The following is a 15,880-nucleotide window of genomic DNA, read 5'->3' on the forward strand; positions in this document are numbered from 1 at the left end:
AACAGTAGGCTGTTTTGGGGAGCATTTTCTTTTTTCATGGGCTTCTTATTCTCATATACCTCCTTCATTGACTTTCAGAATAATTTATAGCTCTTCGTCATTTATTTTGCCTTTCGGTGTTAGAGAAGATTTTTGGACACATTTATGTTTTTAAAAATAATAAAGCTGTACACGTGTATTTATCACCCAAGTTATTAAGTAAAGCATGTTGTTTGAATTTAGTTGGTATCTCAGTGCCATTAAAGAAAAGTAATACAGTAAAGAAATAAGCATTTTAGACAGAAGCCTAGTGGAAAAAAGATTTTATTTTGTAAAGGAGAGCAAAACATAGGTTATTATTAGGCTATAAATGAAGATTATTCCTTGCGTTTAGTACCACTGACTTAGTTATAATAAAATTTGTTCATTAACAATTTTTACCTTTCTAAAGGTAAATACTTTGTAAAGGAATTGTTTGCAAACTATGTATAGTGAATTCTGTTGACTACCCTTGTATGTGATTGGTGATTCGACTCTTTTCACTTTCATCTTTTTTCCCCTTTAGGCCAAGAGGCAGCAGCGAAAACTGAACTTCCTCATCACCCAGACAGAGTTGTATGCCCATTTCATGAGTCGCAAACGAGACATGGGTCACGATGGGATCCAGGAAGAAATCTTAAGGAAACTGGAAGATAGTTCTACACAGAGACAAATTGACATTGGTGGAGGGGTGGTAGTTAACATCACACAGGAGGATTATGGTGAGTCCTGAATCAGGAATGGGAGGAAGGAGATACCCAAAATTTTTTCATATCTCAGGTTATACTCATTAATTCTTACACGTTTTGTCTTGATCAATAGGTAATATTGATCAAAAGGGGGATTTATTTTATTGGAGTAGGGGAAGTGTGAATGTTTGTATAAAATAAGCATATAAAAAACTTTTATTAAAGAATTTGAAAAAGAAAGGGTGTGGTTATATGATCTTGCAAATTTGGGAATATTTTGTGTGTTGATTTGTTCGTAGAAATAAAAGATATTGTATCAGAAGAATTCAGTGAACATATCTAATTAGAGAAAATCATCTCTCACATAACAGGATTCTTGGTGATGTGAGTAAAGCATGAGAAGAGACTGTTTTGGTATTTTTGTGACCACACAGAGAGGGAGGAATTGGGGTAAAGTTTGAGAGGAAGTTCACAGAGAATAGTGGTCAAGATCATGTTGAGTAAGAATAAGAGAAAATGAGAGTGCTTCAGATTATGTTGGGATTTACACAGTCTCTGTTTCTTCTTTTGGAATCACCTGGTGTAAATATATTACAATTTTGAATCCTCATTGTCTTGCTTTTCCCGGCATCGGCATTGCTTCGTGCAAGAAACGCAGGATTGGGAGACTGGGGCTCAGTCTCCTGGTGGCTTTTGTGAGCTGGCTTTGGCTCCTAGAGACCATGGCAGCCCTCTGCCTCCATTGCCACTTCCAAGTCCTTACCTCTGTCAAGTAATTTGAGCCTTTCTTCTCCCTCACCCTCTGTGAACTTAGGGATAAATAGAATGTGGGCATCAGGGATCCACATATGCTAGTATAAATTGCATCCTTAAAGGAAATCAGTTAATGAGGTGTTATAATCTACACGTTTCCCTTTTCAGATAGTAACCATTTCAAAGCCCAGGCCCTGAAGAATGCTGAAAATGCTTACCATATTCATCAGGCGCGGGTGAGTCTTAAAAATGAAATGTTGGGCCCTGGAAATACAACTTTTTACTTAGGTGGTCTTCCTTTAATCTTAATCATATTTTCAGTTAAAAACATTAATGGATGTGTACATGTGTATGTGACTGCATTGGGGGTGTGTGTGTCTCTATTTACTTTAGAGTAATAGAGGAATACCTGAGGAAAGATGGGAAACGAGCATTCACTTGTCTGAGCTTTAAGAATGTGTTGATTGACGCTAAGACAGTTTGTCTATTTTTTTTCTTCTGTCCTTCCTGGTGATCATGGGTAATATAGAATGAAGTGGATCATGGTTGTTTAGTGAAAAAGTCCACACTGTTGCATGTTAAGAAAGTTATATCATGTATTAAAACTGCTAAGTTAGCACCTTCTTTTACTTTAGTAATAACTTGCTTGTTCATGATATAGTGACATTTAATGAAATCAGAAAGAAACTGCAGTTAGATCAAATTAAGTAAGGAAAATACAGTTTAATATACTGCATAGGAGCCCCTGTGTAACTTTGACAGGGTCCAAATCAAGGATAGAGACAAACTCAACCTATTCCTCACCAACCCCAACCAATCAAACAGGTTTTATATCAAATCTTAGTAAATTCATTGATGAAGCAAGTAATTGTGTAATATGGCTTACTGCCTGTCTATCAGAAATGTATTCTCAATATAATTGTTAAAATAATTTTAAAATATTAGTAATATACTTTACGCTTGACCCTTGAGTAACTCTGGGAGTTAGGGGTGCCGACCCACCCTGCAGTCAAAAATCTGTATAACTTTACAGTCAGCCCTCCATACCTATGGATCCACATCCACTTATCCAACCAACCACAGGATCAAGTAGTACTCCTGCACTAACTTCACGTATCAGTTGACCCACACAGTTCAAACCCATGTTGTTCAAGAGTCAAGTGTATTATGCTTACATGTAATATATTACATTATATTATCAGAAAGTTTGTTCGAACTAGCACAAGTTATATATTGGCATTATGAATTTTATTTGAATTTAATTATTTTCCTCTTATATATTTCTTCTAATATATTTTTATTTTCCAGACAAGGTCATTTGATGAAGATGCAAAAGAAAGTCGAGCAGCTGCCCTACGGGCAGCAAACAAGTCTGGCACTGGGTTTGGGGAGAGTTATAGCCTGGCAAACCCATCTATCCGGGCTGGTGAGGATATTCCACAGCCTACAATTTTTAATGGCAAATTAAAAGGTTATCAGCTGAAAGGCATGAATTGGTTGGCAAATCTCTATGAACAGGTAAATTTTAGAACTATTCATACCCACTCTGTTTTGTTATCTGTTTTCCTAAAGTCGTTGGTTCAGTGTATTGTGAAATGAGCACAAGATAATGTTTTAGATTTCATCCTTTTTAAAAAGCTTTATCGTTTGACAAGAATCAGAAAGATGTCTGTATATTTCTAACCTGGAGATTTTATTGGGGGTTATTTGCATCATGTATAAAGTTTGTCTTAAGTAGTCTTAGTAATAAACCTGATTACTTGTACCTGGATTAGATTAGCTGAAAAACTGGCTTTGGCGTGTTTGTCTCATGATTCAGAGTTGTAGCTGTGGAACTGGCAAAAGGAATCATTACAGTAGTAATAGTGCTGAAGCTGGGTATCTCTAGTCACTTTCGTTTGAACAAGTCTGACATTTTGGGTAGTTCTTTTTGGCAGTAAGTTGAACCCTGTGTAATGCAATGTGAGAGGTGTTGACTATGTGTATTTTTTTTCCAGGGTATTAATGGCATTCTTGCCGATGAAATGGGACTTGGTAAGACAGTACAGAGCATTGCCCTCCTTGCCCATCTGGCTGAGGTGGGTAGATGCATGCAGTCTTTTCTTCTTCCTCTCTGTCCATCCTAGGGTCATTTTCTATTGAGAATCAGCCATTATCAAGCAGTACGCTAGACTCTGTAGCATACCAAGACAGTAGGACTTGCTCCTTGCCTTCAAGGCCTTTACAGGGTGGGTGATACAGTGTGGTGAAACATTCTGGTTTTCAAGAAGACTAGGACAGTTTCTAAGCATGTGTGTTTTCATTCCCCATCTCCCACTTCTGTAGAGAACCACCATTGTAGTGGCAAAAACACTGTAGTTAGTTAGATCAGAAGACCTGGTTTCACATCTCAGCTCTGTGCTTACTAGCAGTGTAAACTTGGACAATTCACTTAGCCTCTTTTGACCTGACTTCACTTTAACTCTGTGAGGTTTAGTTTCCACTTCTGCAAAGTGGGGATACTATCTGCCTTACAGGAAATTTGTGAGAATTAAATGAGAAGAAATGCGTGAAAGCATTTTGAAAAATGCAGAAAACTCTATACCAATTAAATAATAGTAAAATAGTTGTGATCATCTAGTATAAGGAAAAGCAACACATACAAGTCAGTATGTCATAAGTGCTTTGTGAATGATATAAACTAAGACCCGTAAGGGTGGGTGGGGAGTAATTGCTTGGTTTTTTTTTCCTCAAGGTGTGTGCGAGCAACTTCCTTGCCTGTGTTATTATTAACATAGAATATTATTTTTCTTAACATAGGATATTATCATTGAGTGTGCAGGTATGGGAGATACGAACCATTTCTCTTGTTGTAATGCATCTCCTATTCTTAAACTCCTCTTGTCGTTAATTATAATTTTGAATTAAATTTCTTCAGTTTTCCTGCAGTTGGCTGACCCAGTTTTTCTGTTTCAGAGAGAGAACATTTGGGGACCTTTCTTAATAATTTCACCTGCTTCTACACTTAACAATTGGCACCAGGAGTTTACTAGATTTGTTCCTAAATTTAAGGTAAAAATCAACAAAATTCTCTTGCTTTTTAAAATAAACTTTCTGACTCCTTTTTTGCTGCCTTACTTAATTGCTCATAATAGCTTTTAATTTCTTGCATTTTTTTTCAAAATAACCTTGCATACATTTCCTATCAAAGTTACTGATGGGAGCAATAAAAGAGCATATTACATCCTTATGTTTTATGAGAAAGACAAAGTCCAGTTTGAGTGATTTGCTGCATTGACGACATGAATTGTAGTTCCTAGTTGTACTGCCATAATAGAAAATGTCTGCGTTGCTGGCTTAATATAGGTTTTGATAAATCAAGGTACATATACTATAATTTATGGCATTGTTGTCCACACTCCTCCCCCTTCAAATTTATTCATAGATTATCTATTTTCTTGACACTCCAAAGCCAGCTCTTCAGTCTTGGTCCAGATTATAATGTCTAAGGTAGATAATGTGAGAGTTGCATTTAACTAATTCAGAGGAAAAGAATTGAGATTTAGGTAGGATGTGATCAGCAGGGAAATATGCTGCATCAAGTATGGACAAGATTTAAACAGGGATTTAATTATGCAAAGTTGTTGGGATGTAAGAAAGAATGGGTAGGATTTTTTATATTATTTGCAAGTAAAAAGAAGGAAATGAGTTAAATATTTGTTTTGTCCCTAAAGGAATATAATGATAATGAAGTTGCATGGTAAGGAGGATTTTTTGGAGATATGTATCAAGAGATATTGACATGATCTCTGATCTTGGGTCTCCATAATAATCATGGGTTCTATGCAATTTAAGAGGTCATGGGGGAGGTGTTTTTCTGGCTTATACTTTATAAGGAATAGGGACATGTCTGGGATATTCCACTTTGGGGCACCTTTGTGTCTGTGGCCCCACCTTTGCGGCTGAATTAATAGACTTAGGAACTGTTTACAAGGCACATTAGGTATATGGCTTTTAGCTTGGCTGACTCATTCTTAACTTTCTAAGGAGGTGAGATCGTTCTAAGGCAATTTATTGAATATTTTCTCTAGTGTTTTTTCACATTGAATAAGGAGCCCCTCATCTTTTTTCTGCTTTCTTGTTGTTGTTATTGTTGTTTAGTACATGTCAAACAATTAGGAGCTTGAAAAATTGTCTTAAAATTTTCTTCCAAACCACTAAAGTTTTCAATATTTCCTTCACTGGCCGATAGATGGCAATGTAGTACTACTTACGTCATTGGTACCTCTCCTTTGACTTTATACCCATGCCTGACACTGAGTTTTCATTTGCACGTGGAGTTTCCTTTTGAAGCTCTAGTCTAGGGGTCAGTAAAATATGGCCTGTGGGCCAATTGAAAGTGTACAATTCTGTAGTATTAAGTACATTTACAGTGTGGTACAATAATCACTGCTATCGTATTGCAGAATTTTATCATTATACCAAACAGAAATCTCCTTCCCATTAAGCAGTGACTCCCTATTTCACTTTCCCTCTTGTCCCTGGCTACCACAAATCTGCTTTATGTCTCTGTGGTTTGGTTATTGTGAATATTTTGTATACCTGGAATGTGGCCTTTTATGTCTGGCTGCTGCTTTTCACTTAGTAGGTTTTTCAAGGTTCATCATGTTGTAACATGTATCAGCACTTCATTCCTTTTATGACTGAATAATATTTCAGTCATAATATTATAACATATAATATTATAGTGAATAATATTTCATTATCTGGGTATACTGTATTTTGTTTATCCATTCATCTGTTGATGGGTATTTTGGTTGTTCCTTTTGGCTATTGTTAATAGTGCTGCTATAAACATTCATGTACAGGTTTTTGTTTGAACACCTGTCCTGTTTTCAGTTCTTTTGGGTATAGACCTAGGAGTGGAATTGCTAAGTCACTTTATATTTAACTTATTGAGGAATCCACCACGTGTTCTTTTGTGCAGCTTATGAGCTAAGAATAGTTTTTACTTTTTAAAATTGTTGATTAAAAAATATTTCGTAGCAAATGATATATGAAATTTAAATACATGTATATTGGAATACAGCCACACCTTTGATTATTTATTATTTATGGCTGCATTCACAGTACAACAGGCACAGTTGAGTAGTTGTGGCAGAGACTGTGTGGCCTACAAAACTAAAATTCTTACTATCTGGCCATTTATAGGAAAAGTTTAATGACCTCTGCTCTATTGATTCATTGTTTCTATTACCATTACTCCTTTGAATTGTCAGAAATGTGTTTGCTTCCCTGTAGTACATAGTTAGAAGTAGACTCTGCTCAGATTTATAATCTGGTTACATTCAAAAGATACTTAGATCTATGATGATAACATCAGAAAGTTCATTTTATTTGGCAGGTGTCTGAGTAACACTCATTTTATGGTTCTAGTATGATTACTGCCTCTGACCTCCTTTTCCTCATGAAATAAGATTTACATTTTTTCTCTAGTTAATGTACCACTTTTCATTCCTGAAATTGGCTATTCTGTATGTTTTGTATTTCATTTATTTCTGCTCTTCTATTATTCTTGTCTACTTTTTTTGTAAACTTTTTTCTTTTTCTGTCATCTTGAGATGGAGCTTAGATTGTTGATTTTCAGCTTTTTCTAATGTATATTTAAGGGTATTGCTTTCTAAGCATGACTGTAGCCATCCAAAGGTTTGATGTGTCACATTTTCATTATCTTACAATGCAAAATACTGTCAGCTTCTACTGTAAGTTCTTATTTGATTCATGGGTTATTTAAAAGTGTTGTTTTTACTCTCTACACAAAGGATGGTTTTCTAGGTATCTTTTTGTTATTTATAGCTTAAATCCACTGATAAGAAAACATGCTTTTTATTATTTTAATCCTTTGAAATTTGTTGCTTTGCTTTCATAGCTCAGCATATGGTCAGTTTTTATAAATGTCCTGTGTGTGTTTGAAAATAATAGTTATTCTGTACTTGTTGAATACAGTGTTGTATATATGTTGATTAGGTCAAGTTTGTTAACTTGTTCAGCTCTTTTTTATCTTTACTGATTTTTTTGTCTGCCTCTCCTATTACTGACTGAAAGAGGTGTGTTAATATTTGCAACAATTATGGATTTATCCATTCTGTTTTCTTTTGTTTTTGCTTTGAGGCTGTGAGATGTATACAAATTTATAATTTTATCTTCCTGGTGAATGAACCTTTTATTACTATGAAATTCCTCCTTTAAGACTTTTGCCTTAAAGTCTATTTTCTCTGATATTAAATAGCTTTCTTTTGGCTAGTATTTGCATGGTATCTTTTTCGTCTTTTTACTTTTAACCATTCTATAGCCTTACATTTAAGGTGTATTTCGTGCCTTTTATTTGGAATATCTGTGCTTACTTTTAATGTAATTATTGATATATTGTGTTTAAAACTGCTGCCTTGCTCTTTGCTTTCTACTTCTTTTTTTAAATAGGGTTGTTATTGTGTTTATGGTTTTTAGTTTTTAGTTTTAAAATATTTATTTATTTATTTGATAGTGCCAGGTCTTTAGTTGTGGCTCACCAGCTCCTTAGTTGCGGCATGCATTTGGGATCTCTTTCCCCAACCAGAGATCAAACCCGGGCCCCCTGCATTGGGAGTGCAGAGTCTTAACCACTGTGCCACCAGGGAAGTCCCTGCTTTCTGCTTCTTTCACCTGTTCAGCTTTACTTTTTTTTCCTTTTGAATCCTTTTGGATTGATTAGATTTTATCATTCCTTTTTTTTTCCTCTCCCTTTTAAACTTGCTAATTATATATTCATTCTGTTATTCAGTAGATACCCAGGAGAATACCACATGCACCCTTAACTTTTTCAAAAGTAATATAAATTAGTACTGTTAATACTTTCCAGACAGTACAAAGACCTTAGTAGAGTACTGTAACTACATCCGCCTTCTCTAGACTTACATGCTGTTGTTTTTGTATATATTTTATATTTTAAACCCCAGAAGACATTATTATTTATACATTTAAAACTTACTTAGATTTATTCATATTACTTACATATTCATTGCTCATTGATCTTCATTCCTCCTTGCATATTTGTGCTTTCATTTGGCTGACATTTTTCAAAAGAACAAAGGACATCAAGCTACGGATTCTAGAAGCACTTTGAGCCCCATAACAATAAAAAAAATGAAAGTCACACTTAGAAACATCACAGAAAAGTGCTGAATTTTGCATTCTTTTGTTTCTCCATGCTTTAGTCTGGATATTTCCTTCTGACCTCTCTTCAAGTTCACTAATCAGCTCTTCAGCTGATTCTATCTGCTGTTAAACTCGTCACTGAATTCTTTTTTTTGTTTTTAATTTTAAAATAAATTTTTGTACTTTAAAGATGTTCTGTGTTTTCCAGTTCTACTTCTTATGGTTGTTTTTCTGTATGTTATGTGTCTTCCCCGCCCCACCCCCGGCTACTTTTTTTTTTTTTTTTTAATTTTATTTATTTATTTTTGGCTGCGTTGGGTCTTCATTGCTGCATGCAGGCTCTCTCTAGTTGTGGCGAACAGGGACTATTCTTTGTTGCGGTGCGTGGGCTTCCCATTGCAGTGGATTCTCCTGTTGCCGAGCACAGGCTCTAGGCACGTGGGCCTCAGTAGTTGTGGCACGCGGGCTCTAGAGCGCAGGCTCGGCAGTTGTGGTGCATGGGCTTAGTTGCTCTGCAGCATGTGAGATCCTCCCAGACCAGAGCTCGAACCCATGTCCCCTGCATTGGCAGGTGGATTCTTAGCCACTGCACCACCAGGGAAGCCCTCGTCATTGAATTCTTAATTTTAATTATATTTTTTCAGTTCTAAAAATTCTCTTTGATTCTTTTATAGTTTCTAGTATACCACTGAAATTCTCAATCTTTTAATTCAATGAACAAACTTGCTTTTTTTTTTTTTGGCAGCATTGGGTCTTCATTGCTGCACGCAGGCTCTCTCTAGTTGTGGCAAGTGGGGGCTACTCTTCATTGCGGTGCATGAGCTTCTCATTGGGTGGCTTCTTTTGCTGTGGAGCACAGGCTCTAGGCACGCAGGCTCAGCAATTGTGGCTCGCGGGCTCTAGAGCGCAGGCTCAGTAGTTGTGGCGCACGGGTTTAGTTGCTCTGCGGCATGTGGGATCTTCCCAGATCAGGGCTCAAACCCGTGTCCCCTGCACTGGCAGGCAGATTCTTAACCACCGCGCCACCAGGGAAGCCCAAAACTAGCATTTTTTAAAAAGTTTGTTTCTAAAATTTTTGTTATCTAGATCTCCTGTGAGTTTGTTTCTTTTATCTATATTTCATGTTGGTTTTCAGTTATGTGGTCTAGTCTTTCCATATCTGATTTTTTTGTTTTGTTTTGTTTTTGTTTTAATGCCAGACATTGTATAGGAAAAATTGTAGAGATAATTGTGGGCTCTGGATACTGTTTTCTTCTTCCTGAGAGAGGATTAATGTGTGTTTGGGGTTTTGTTGTGGATTTTTTTGCCTATAGTAATTTTTTTTCTGGGGCAATAATAATCCAAAGCCCCCTTAATCTAGTCAGGAATTGAGATGATTTGAAACCAGGATTCAGTACCTGATAAAGCAAGTGTATGTATAGTTTACCTTTACTACAGGTGTGTATCTATCTTTTTTTTTTTTTTTTTTTTGTGGTACATGGGCCTCTCACTGTTGTGGCCTCTCCCGTTGTGGAGCACAGGCTCCGGACGCGCAGGCTCAGCGGCCATGGCTCACGGGCCCAGCCGCTTAGTGGCATATGGGATCTTCCCAGACCGGGCACGAACCTGCGTCCCCTGCATTGGCAGGCGGACTCTCAACCACTGTGCCACCAGGGAACCCTGTGTATCTATCTTTTGATTCCCAACTTAAGGCCAGGGAGGTGGGTGGTTATCAGAATCCCTCCTCCTTGAACTACAGTTTTTGTTTTGTGGTCCTGTGTCTCTTTAAAAAAAAACAAAAAAAACAAAAACAAAAAACAACTTTTCAGTTTCTCAGCCTCAACTAGAACTTTTGGGAAGGATCAGCACCCACAGGGGGAACATGTTCCAGATGCCAGGCTTTCCTCTCTTTTCTAGATCTGGGCTGTATAATTCTCCACTGACTCAGTAGCTCTCTGAAGCCTTCAAACAAATGTTTTGTATCTGTGTTTTAACTTGGTCAGTAGGAGGAGTGCTAGTCCAGCACCTAGTGCGGCAGTGACAGAAGAGGAACTCTTATATTCATTCTATTAGGTTTTTAAAAAATCATTCTGAATAACGTATTTGTGATGATACTTTTAAGATTATCACTAGGAAATAATCTGTATATTGGTCCTTTTTCCAGGTGCTACCATATTGGGGAAATCCTCATGATAGAAAAGTTATCAGGAGGTTCTGGAGTCAGGTAACTTTCAGCTTACTGTACACGCATGCACACACACATATACATGTTCACACATATGTGCAGTCATTATTTCTCCAGTTGATTTGAGTAATTTCACTTACATAAAATCTTCTTATATGTTTCTGGACACTAGGCAAGTGTACTTTTTTTCTTTTACAATGCTTTTCCTGTTATAGACAATCAGCTGGACTTGAAGTCCAGGATTAAGTAAGAACTTTTTTCTTTAATAAGCTGAAGACTAGTTTTTAACAAGGTTTGTGGTTAAGGTAACTACCTTAAAAACAGTTATGCTTTTAATTCACTGCACATCTCCTACATTGGAGAAGTATATCTTTAGAGCTATCTTAAACTTCTTGGCCTTAGAAAATGAATTCCATTCCTCATTGTCTTATTATGACTTGTTAGGTATCTCTTTTCACCCTTGCCCTCTTATGTTTGCAGAAGACCCTCTACACTCAGGATGCCCCCTTCCATGTGGTTATCACCAGTTACCAGCTGGTGGTGCAGGATGTAAAGTATTTCCAGCGAGTCAAGTGGCAGTACATGGTATTGGATGAGGCTCAGGCGCTCAAGAGTAGTTCCAGGTAACATGAGTAGTAGAAATAAAGCCTGTGGACTGAGGATATATAGATATGTGTGTCTCATATACACACACATGTGAATGAAGATCAGAGAGATTTGAAAACATGGTATATGGCTTATATATGGTCTTATGGTCTCTGCATAAGCCATATATCTGACCAGAAGGCATAAATTCTCTTTTGCATTTTCATGGAATATACATATCAATGTTTAGAGTATAAAGATTTTCCTCAGCTTTTTTTCTCCCTATTCAATAATTATGGCATTTTAACCGATTTTTGTTCTTCAAGGAAATTTTCTGTGGAGGAAGGGGTGTCCGCTCATTGCTTCAGGGCTTATTTTAGACAGGAGGTCTTAGTAGGAAGTAGAATGTTACATTATGTGGATTGTAGCTTCTACTGTTTTATGAAGGTTATCCTAGTCCCTGAATGGTTATTAGACGCCCAAGAATCCTTTTATTGGAAGTTACATGTTTAAAATGTTCTAATACCTTTAAGTTCCCAAAATGAATAGTAAATGAGTGGTTGACTAGAAAGTGTTACTCAGTGGTATTAGACCTTGGGTTTGATGGATTTTTATTAACTCTTGGTGAGCCCATAGGGCTTTCTTAGAAGTCCACGTTAACTGGCAGGATGGTATTTTCCATGGAACTTTCCATCCTCTAAAGAGCATTATTTCATATTTTACTCTTTTGAAGTAGGGCATGCTTGTGGCCAGGAGCAGTAGACTCACATTGCATTTTCTTCTCACACCCTTTCTCTTTCTCCATTGCTCCCTCCAAACTCACACTGGAAGCGCATAGAGTAATAATTTTAAAACCTACTACTGTAGATAATACTTTATAATTATATGGTCTGTATCAACAAAACTGACCAAAGGTAGTAGAGGACTTTTATCAAGCCAGAAAGGATCCTACTCTGCTATTCGAGGGCTTTTTTTAATGTATACCCTAATACCACGTTTTCAGTATAGAGTCAGTTCCTTTGAAATTTCCTGTCGTCAGCTTTGTTGAGTAATATTTTTCAATTGTGTTCATGGTAGAGTATTGATACTTGATTTTGAGTGTTTGTTATTTTTTTGAAAAGCATTTTTAGAAATAAGGGGTCTCAATAGGGTGAATATTTACTGCTAACTTGGAATTTGTAATTCATCTTACTGGACAGTGTTCGTTGGAAGATACTCTTGCAGTTTCAGTGTCGGAATCGGCTTTTGCTAACTGGGACCCCCATTCAGAACACCATGGCAGAGGTAGGCACTAGTAAAGACCTCAGTTTTATGTCTGCATTAAACAGAGTGGCTCCAACACAGAATAAAATTCTTTACCCATGCCTACCTGGAGTGTTACGGCTTTGTATAAATTACAATCCCCACATAAAAGGAAGAATTTGACCATGGCTTGCCCTAAGTGGTTTTTTTGGGGGGGGCATCATTACTATTTTCTTATTCTCTGGCAAAAGGCAAATAAATTTCTTTATTCCTTTGTTTCTTATATAATAAATCATAATCACATTAAGAATGCTACTCATCTAATGCAGAGATATTTTTATACTAGAATAAAAAGGTAATATTCTTTGACACTGAGAGGAGCTAAAATTCTTTCTTTGGGGAAGATAATTTTATCTTCTAGAATAGGGGTCAGAAAACTTTCTGTAAAGAGCCAGATAATAAATATTTAGACTTTATAGGCCATATAGTCACTGCACAGCTACTCAACCTTCTATTGTAATGTGAAAGCAGCTATATATATATATATATAGATATAAATGAATAGGTGTGACTGTGTTCCAATAAAGCTTGATTTACAAAAATAGATGGCAGACCAGACTTGGCACCACAAGGCGTAATTTGCTGACCCCTGATCTAGAGTTATTATTAGCAAGTTATGCTGCCTCAGACTGTGTTCAGTTGTGGAATGGATCTTTATACAAGATCTTTTAAACTATCTCACTGCACAAGCTGAGCAGGACTTGCGCTTTCAGACTTTCAGTGGGAAATTAATTGAAAAATAGTTTTTTGCTATAGTACCTTATAGAATTAGAGTTGGTTGATGAGGCAGTGTGCTTACACACTCATTCTCTCTCACTTACTCACACATACACATGCTCCTAGACACAGATACACAGACCTGCAACTTCACTCTTTCTCTCTCCAAACTCTCATCATGTCTTCACATACTGTCGTTTTGTTGCTCTATAGTTATTTTGCTTTTTGTTTGTTTCCAGCTCTGGGCTCTGCTGCATTTCATTATGCCAACATTATTTGATTCACATGAGGAATTTAATGAATGGTTTTCCAAGGACATTGAGAGCCACGCTGAAAACAAATCTGCCATAGATGAGAGTGAGTACTTTTATGAACATTCATTCTTTCTACCTATTAGTGTAGGCAACTACATAATTCTGTATTTTCTTGTATATGAAGAATTTTTCTTCTGGTATGCATAGAAGGATCTGAGAGAAAAGTTTTTTCTCTTTTAAAATAATTATGTGCTTTGTACATATTTAAAAGAGTCCAAAAAGGACTAACTCAAGTGATGCTCCTGTAGTGTTGACTGATCAAGGCAGAACAGGCAAAATTCACATTTTGGATTACGAAATCCTCATTTTCCACGTAGATCCTGAAAAATTTTATATTCTTTGTGGAATGGGGTAAGACTTTTTGCCTGTGATAAAACCAGAAAATATTAGAAGGATAATTTTTGTTATTTTCTCTATATATTAGGATTTGTTTCTTCTGTAAACATTTTTTAACCTTGTTTATCAATTTCTTTTTACCTCTTGACTAATATTTTAAGAGAGTTATGAGGTATTATTACATAACATGAAGTGCCACCTACTAACTATTAGAAAAGTCTTTAAGTAATTTCTTATACTACATGTTGTTAATTTGCTGATATACATTGAAAAAATGACTTTTGGGGAACACTGGGAGTCCCAGATAGCTTGCATTAGACCTGTCTGAGAACCCTATTATTGATAGAATGTTCCTAAAACACTGTAAAGGTGAATTCTAATAAAAACAAAGCCATCCTTACTGGTTTGAGTAAATGAGAGCAAAATGCATTTGCACAATTGACTCCAGGAAGACGTTGTGGAAAGTTCAGATCCCTTGGCTTCCTCCTTGCGATTGTTTGTCTTCTTGTAGAAAATCATTGAGCCAAAAGGTGTTAGAATGGTTTAGTGAAGGGTGGTCATGATATTTCTTTTGTTTGTGTTAAATTGATATAATGTATTATTTGTCGGTGGGGCTCCTGGCATTTCAGATCAACTCTCTCGCTTACACATGATCTTGAAGCCATTTATGCTGAGGAGAATCAAGAAAGATGTGGAAAATGAATTGTCTGACAAGGTAAGGAAAGAAGACCTTGTGAGTTTATGCCTTAATAGGCACCAACCTAGGGTTCCAGGGTGAAAAGAAATTCCTTGGTAAATGTTTAGTTGAAGGGTAATTAGTTTGATTGATAGGAGACCTTTAAACTTGAGAGGGTCAAAGAAGACTTAAAATGAGTCAAATAATGAAGGCAAGTAATAGTTTTTTTCTTCTTCTTGTTTTATACTTTTTTATTACAGAGAGTTTGAAACATTACAAAAGTAGAAAAAAGAGTATAATGAACTCCATATAGTTTAAATGATCAACTCATGACAATTTTTCACCCCTCTGCATTATTCTGAAGCAGATCCCAGTTGTCTTTTGTTTCATTTATAAATATTTTCATGGGTGTCTCTAAAAGATTTGGTGTTTTTTAAAATACATATTCACATATCATTATCACCTCTACCAAAAAAGGCAGTTATTTCATTGTAGTATCACATACCCAGTCAGTGCTCAGATATTCCCAGTTGTCTTAGTGTATGCTTTTTTCTTTCTCTCTCTTTGAAAAAGTATTCAGCTTTTGAAACCAGAATCCAAGCAAGGTCCACACATAGTATTTGGGTGCTATGTCTTTTAAGCATCTTTTAGTCCCACCCTACTTTTTCTCCCCTTGCAATTCTTTGTTGAAGAAACCGAGTTGTTTGTCCTGTAGAGTTTTCCCACATACTGGATTTTGCTGGTTGCATCATTGTGGTGTTGTCTAACATGTTCCTCTGTCTCCTGTATTTCTGCAGACTGAGAGATAGATTTAGAAGTTTAATGTGTTTTGGGTTGTAATATTTTTTCTCATAAAAAGTCAGTAATTTTGGTTTATAAATAATGTTTTTTTGGATCTTACCAGACTTCTGTAGTTTTCTATTATCTCTTGTGAATCCTCCCCATATTTTCCTTCCTTCTTTTTTCACCCAGTTCCCAGTCCTTTGGGGTATTTTCCCATCTCCCATAGATTGCACCTGTTCCTCACAGTTCTGCTGTCTATATAAAAAGCATCTTTCCAAGTTCTTGATAATATCAGGTGATTCTCTCTGTCACTGCCAGAAGGCTGGATCATTTTGAAATTAGTAACTCTCTTACAAGATTGTGGTGGAGA

General features: G+C 36.3%; 1 protein-coding gene across 4 annotated transcripts in view; it reads left to right on the forward strand.

Moving 5' to 3' along the window:
* Window positions 1-15,880, forward strand: part of INO80 (INO80 complex ATPase subunit) — a 123,546-nt gene that overhangs the window by 40,403 nt on the left and 67,263 nt on the right. For all 4 annotated transcript variants that reach the window (XM_004273978.3, XM_033435765.2, XM_033435766.2 and 1 more), the window contains exons 10-19: window positions 545-740; window positions 1,629-1,696; window positions 2,769-2,978; window positions 3,458-3,538; window positions 4,416-4,511; window positions 10,777-10,836; window positions 11,278-11,420; window positions 12,582-12,666; window positions 13,641-13,758; window positions 14,681-14,766. In XM_004273978.3, coding sequence (XP_004274026.1) covers window positions 545-740; window positions 1,629-1,696; window positions 2,769-2,978; window positions 3,458-3,538; window positions 4,416-4,511; window positions 10,777-10,836; window positions 11,278-11,420; window positions 12,582-12,666; window positions 13,641-13,758; window positions 14,681-14,766 — 1,143 coding nt within the window. The remainder of the gene's footprint in view (window positions 1-544; window positions 741-1,628; window positions 1,697-2,768; window positions 2,979-3,457; window positions 3,539-4,415; window positions 4,512-10,776; window positions 10,837-11,277; window positions 11,421-12,581; window positions 12,667-13,640; window positions 13,759-14,680; window positions 14,767-15,880) is intronic.

This window comes from Orcinus orca, chromosome 2 (genome assembly GCF_937001465.1).
Source record: "Orcinus orca chromosome 2, mOrcOrc1.1, whole genome shotgun sequence".
In the NCBI taxonomy this organism is placed as follows: domain Eukaryota; kingdom Metazoa; phylum Chordata; class Mammalia; order Artiodactyla; family Delphinidae; genus Orcinus; species Orcinus orca.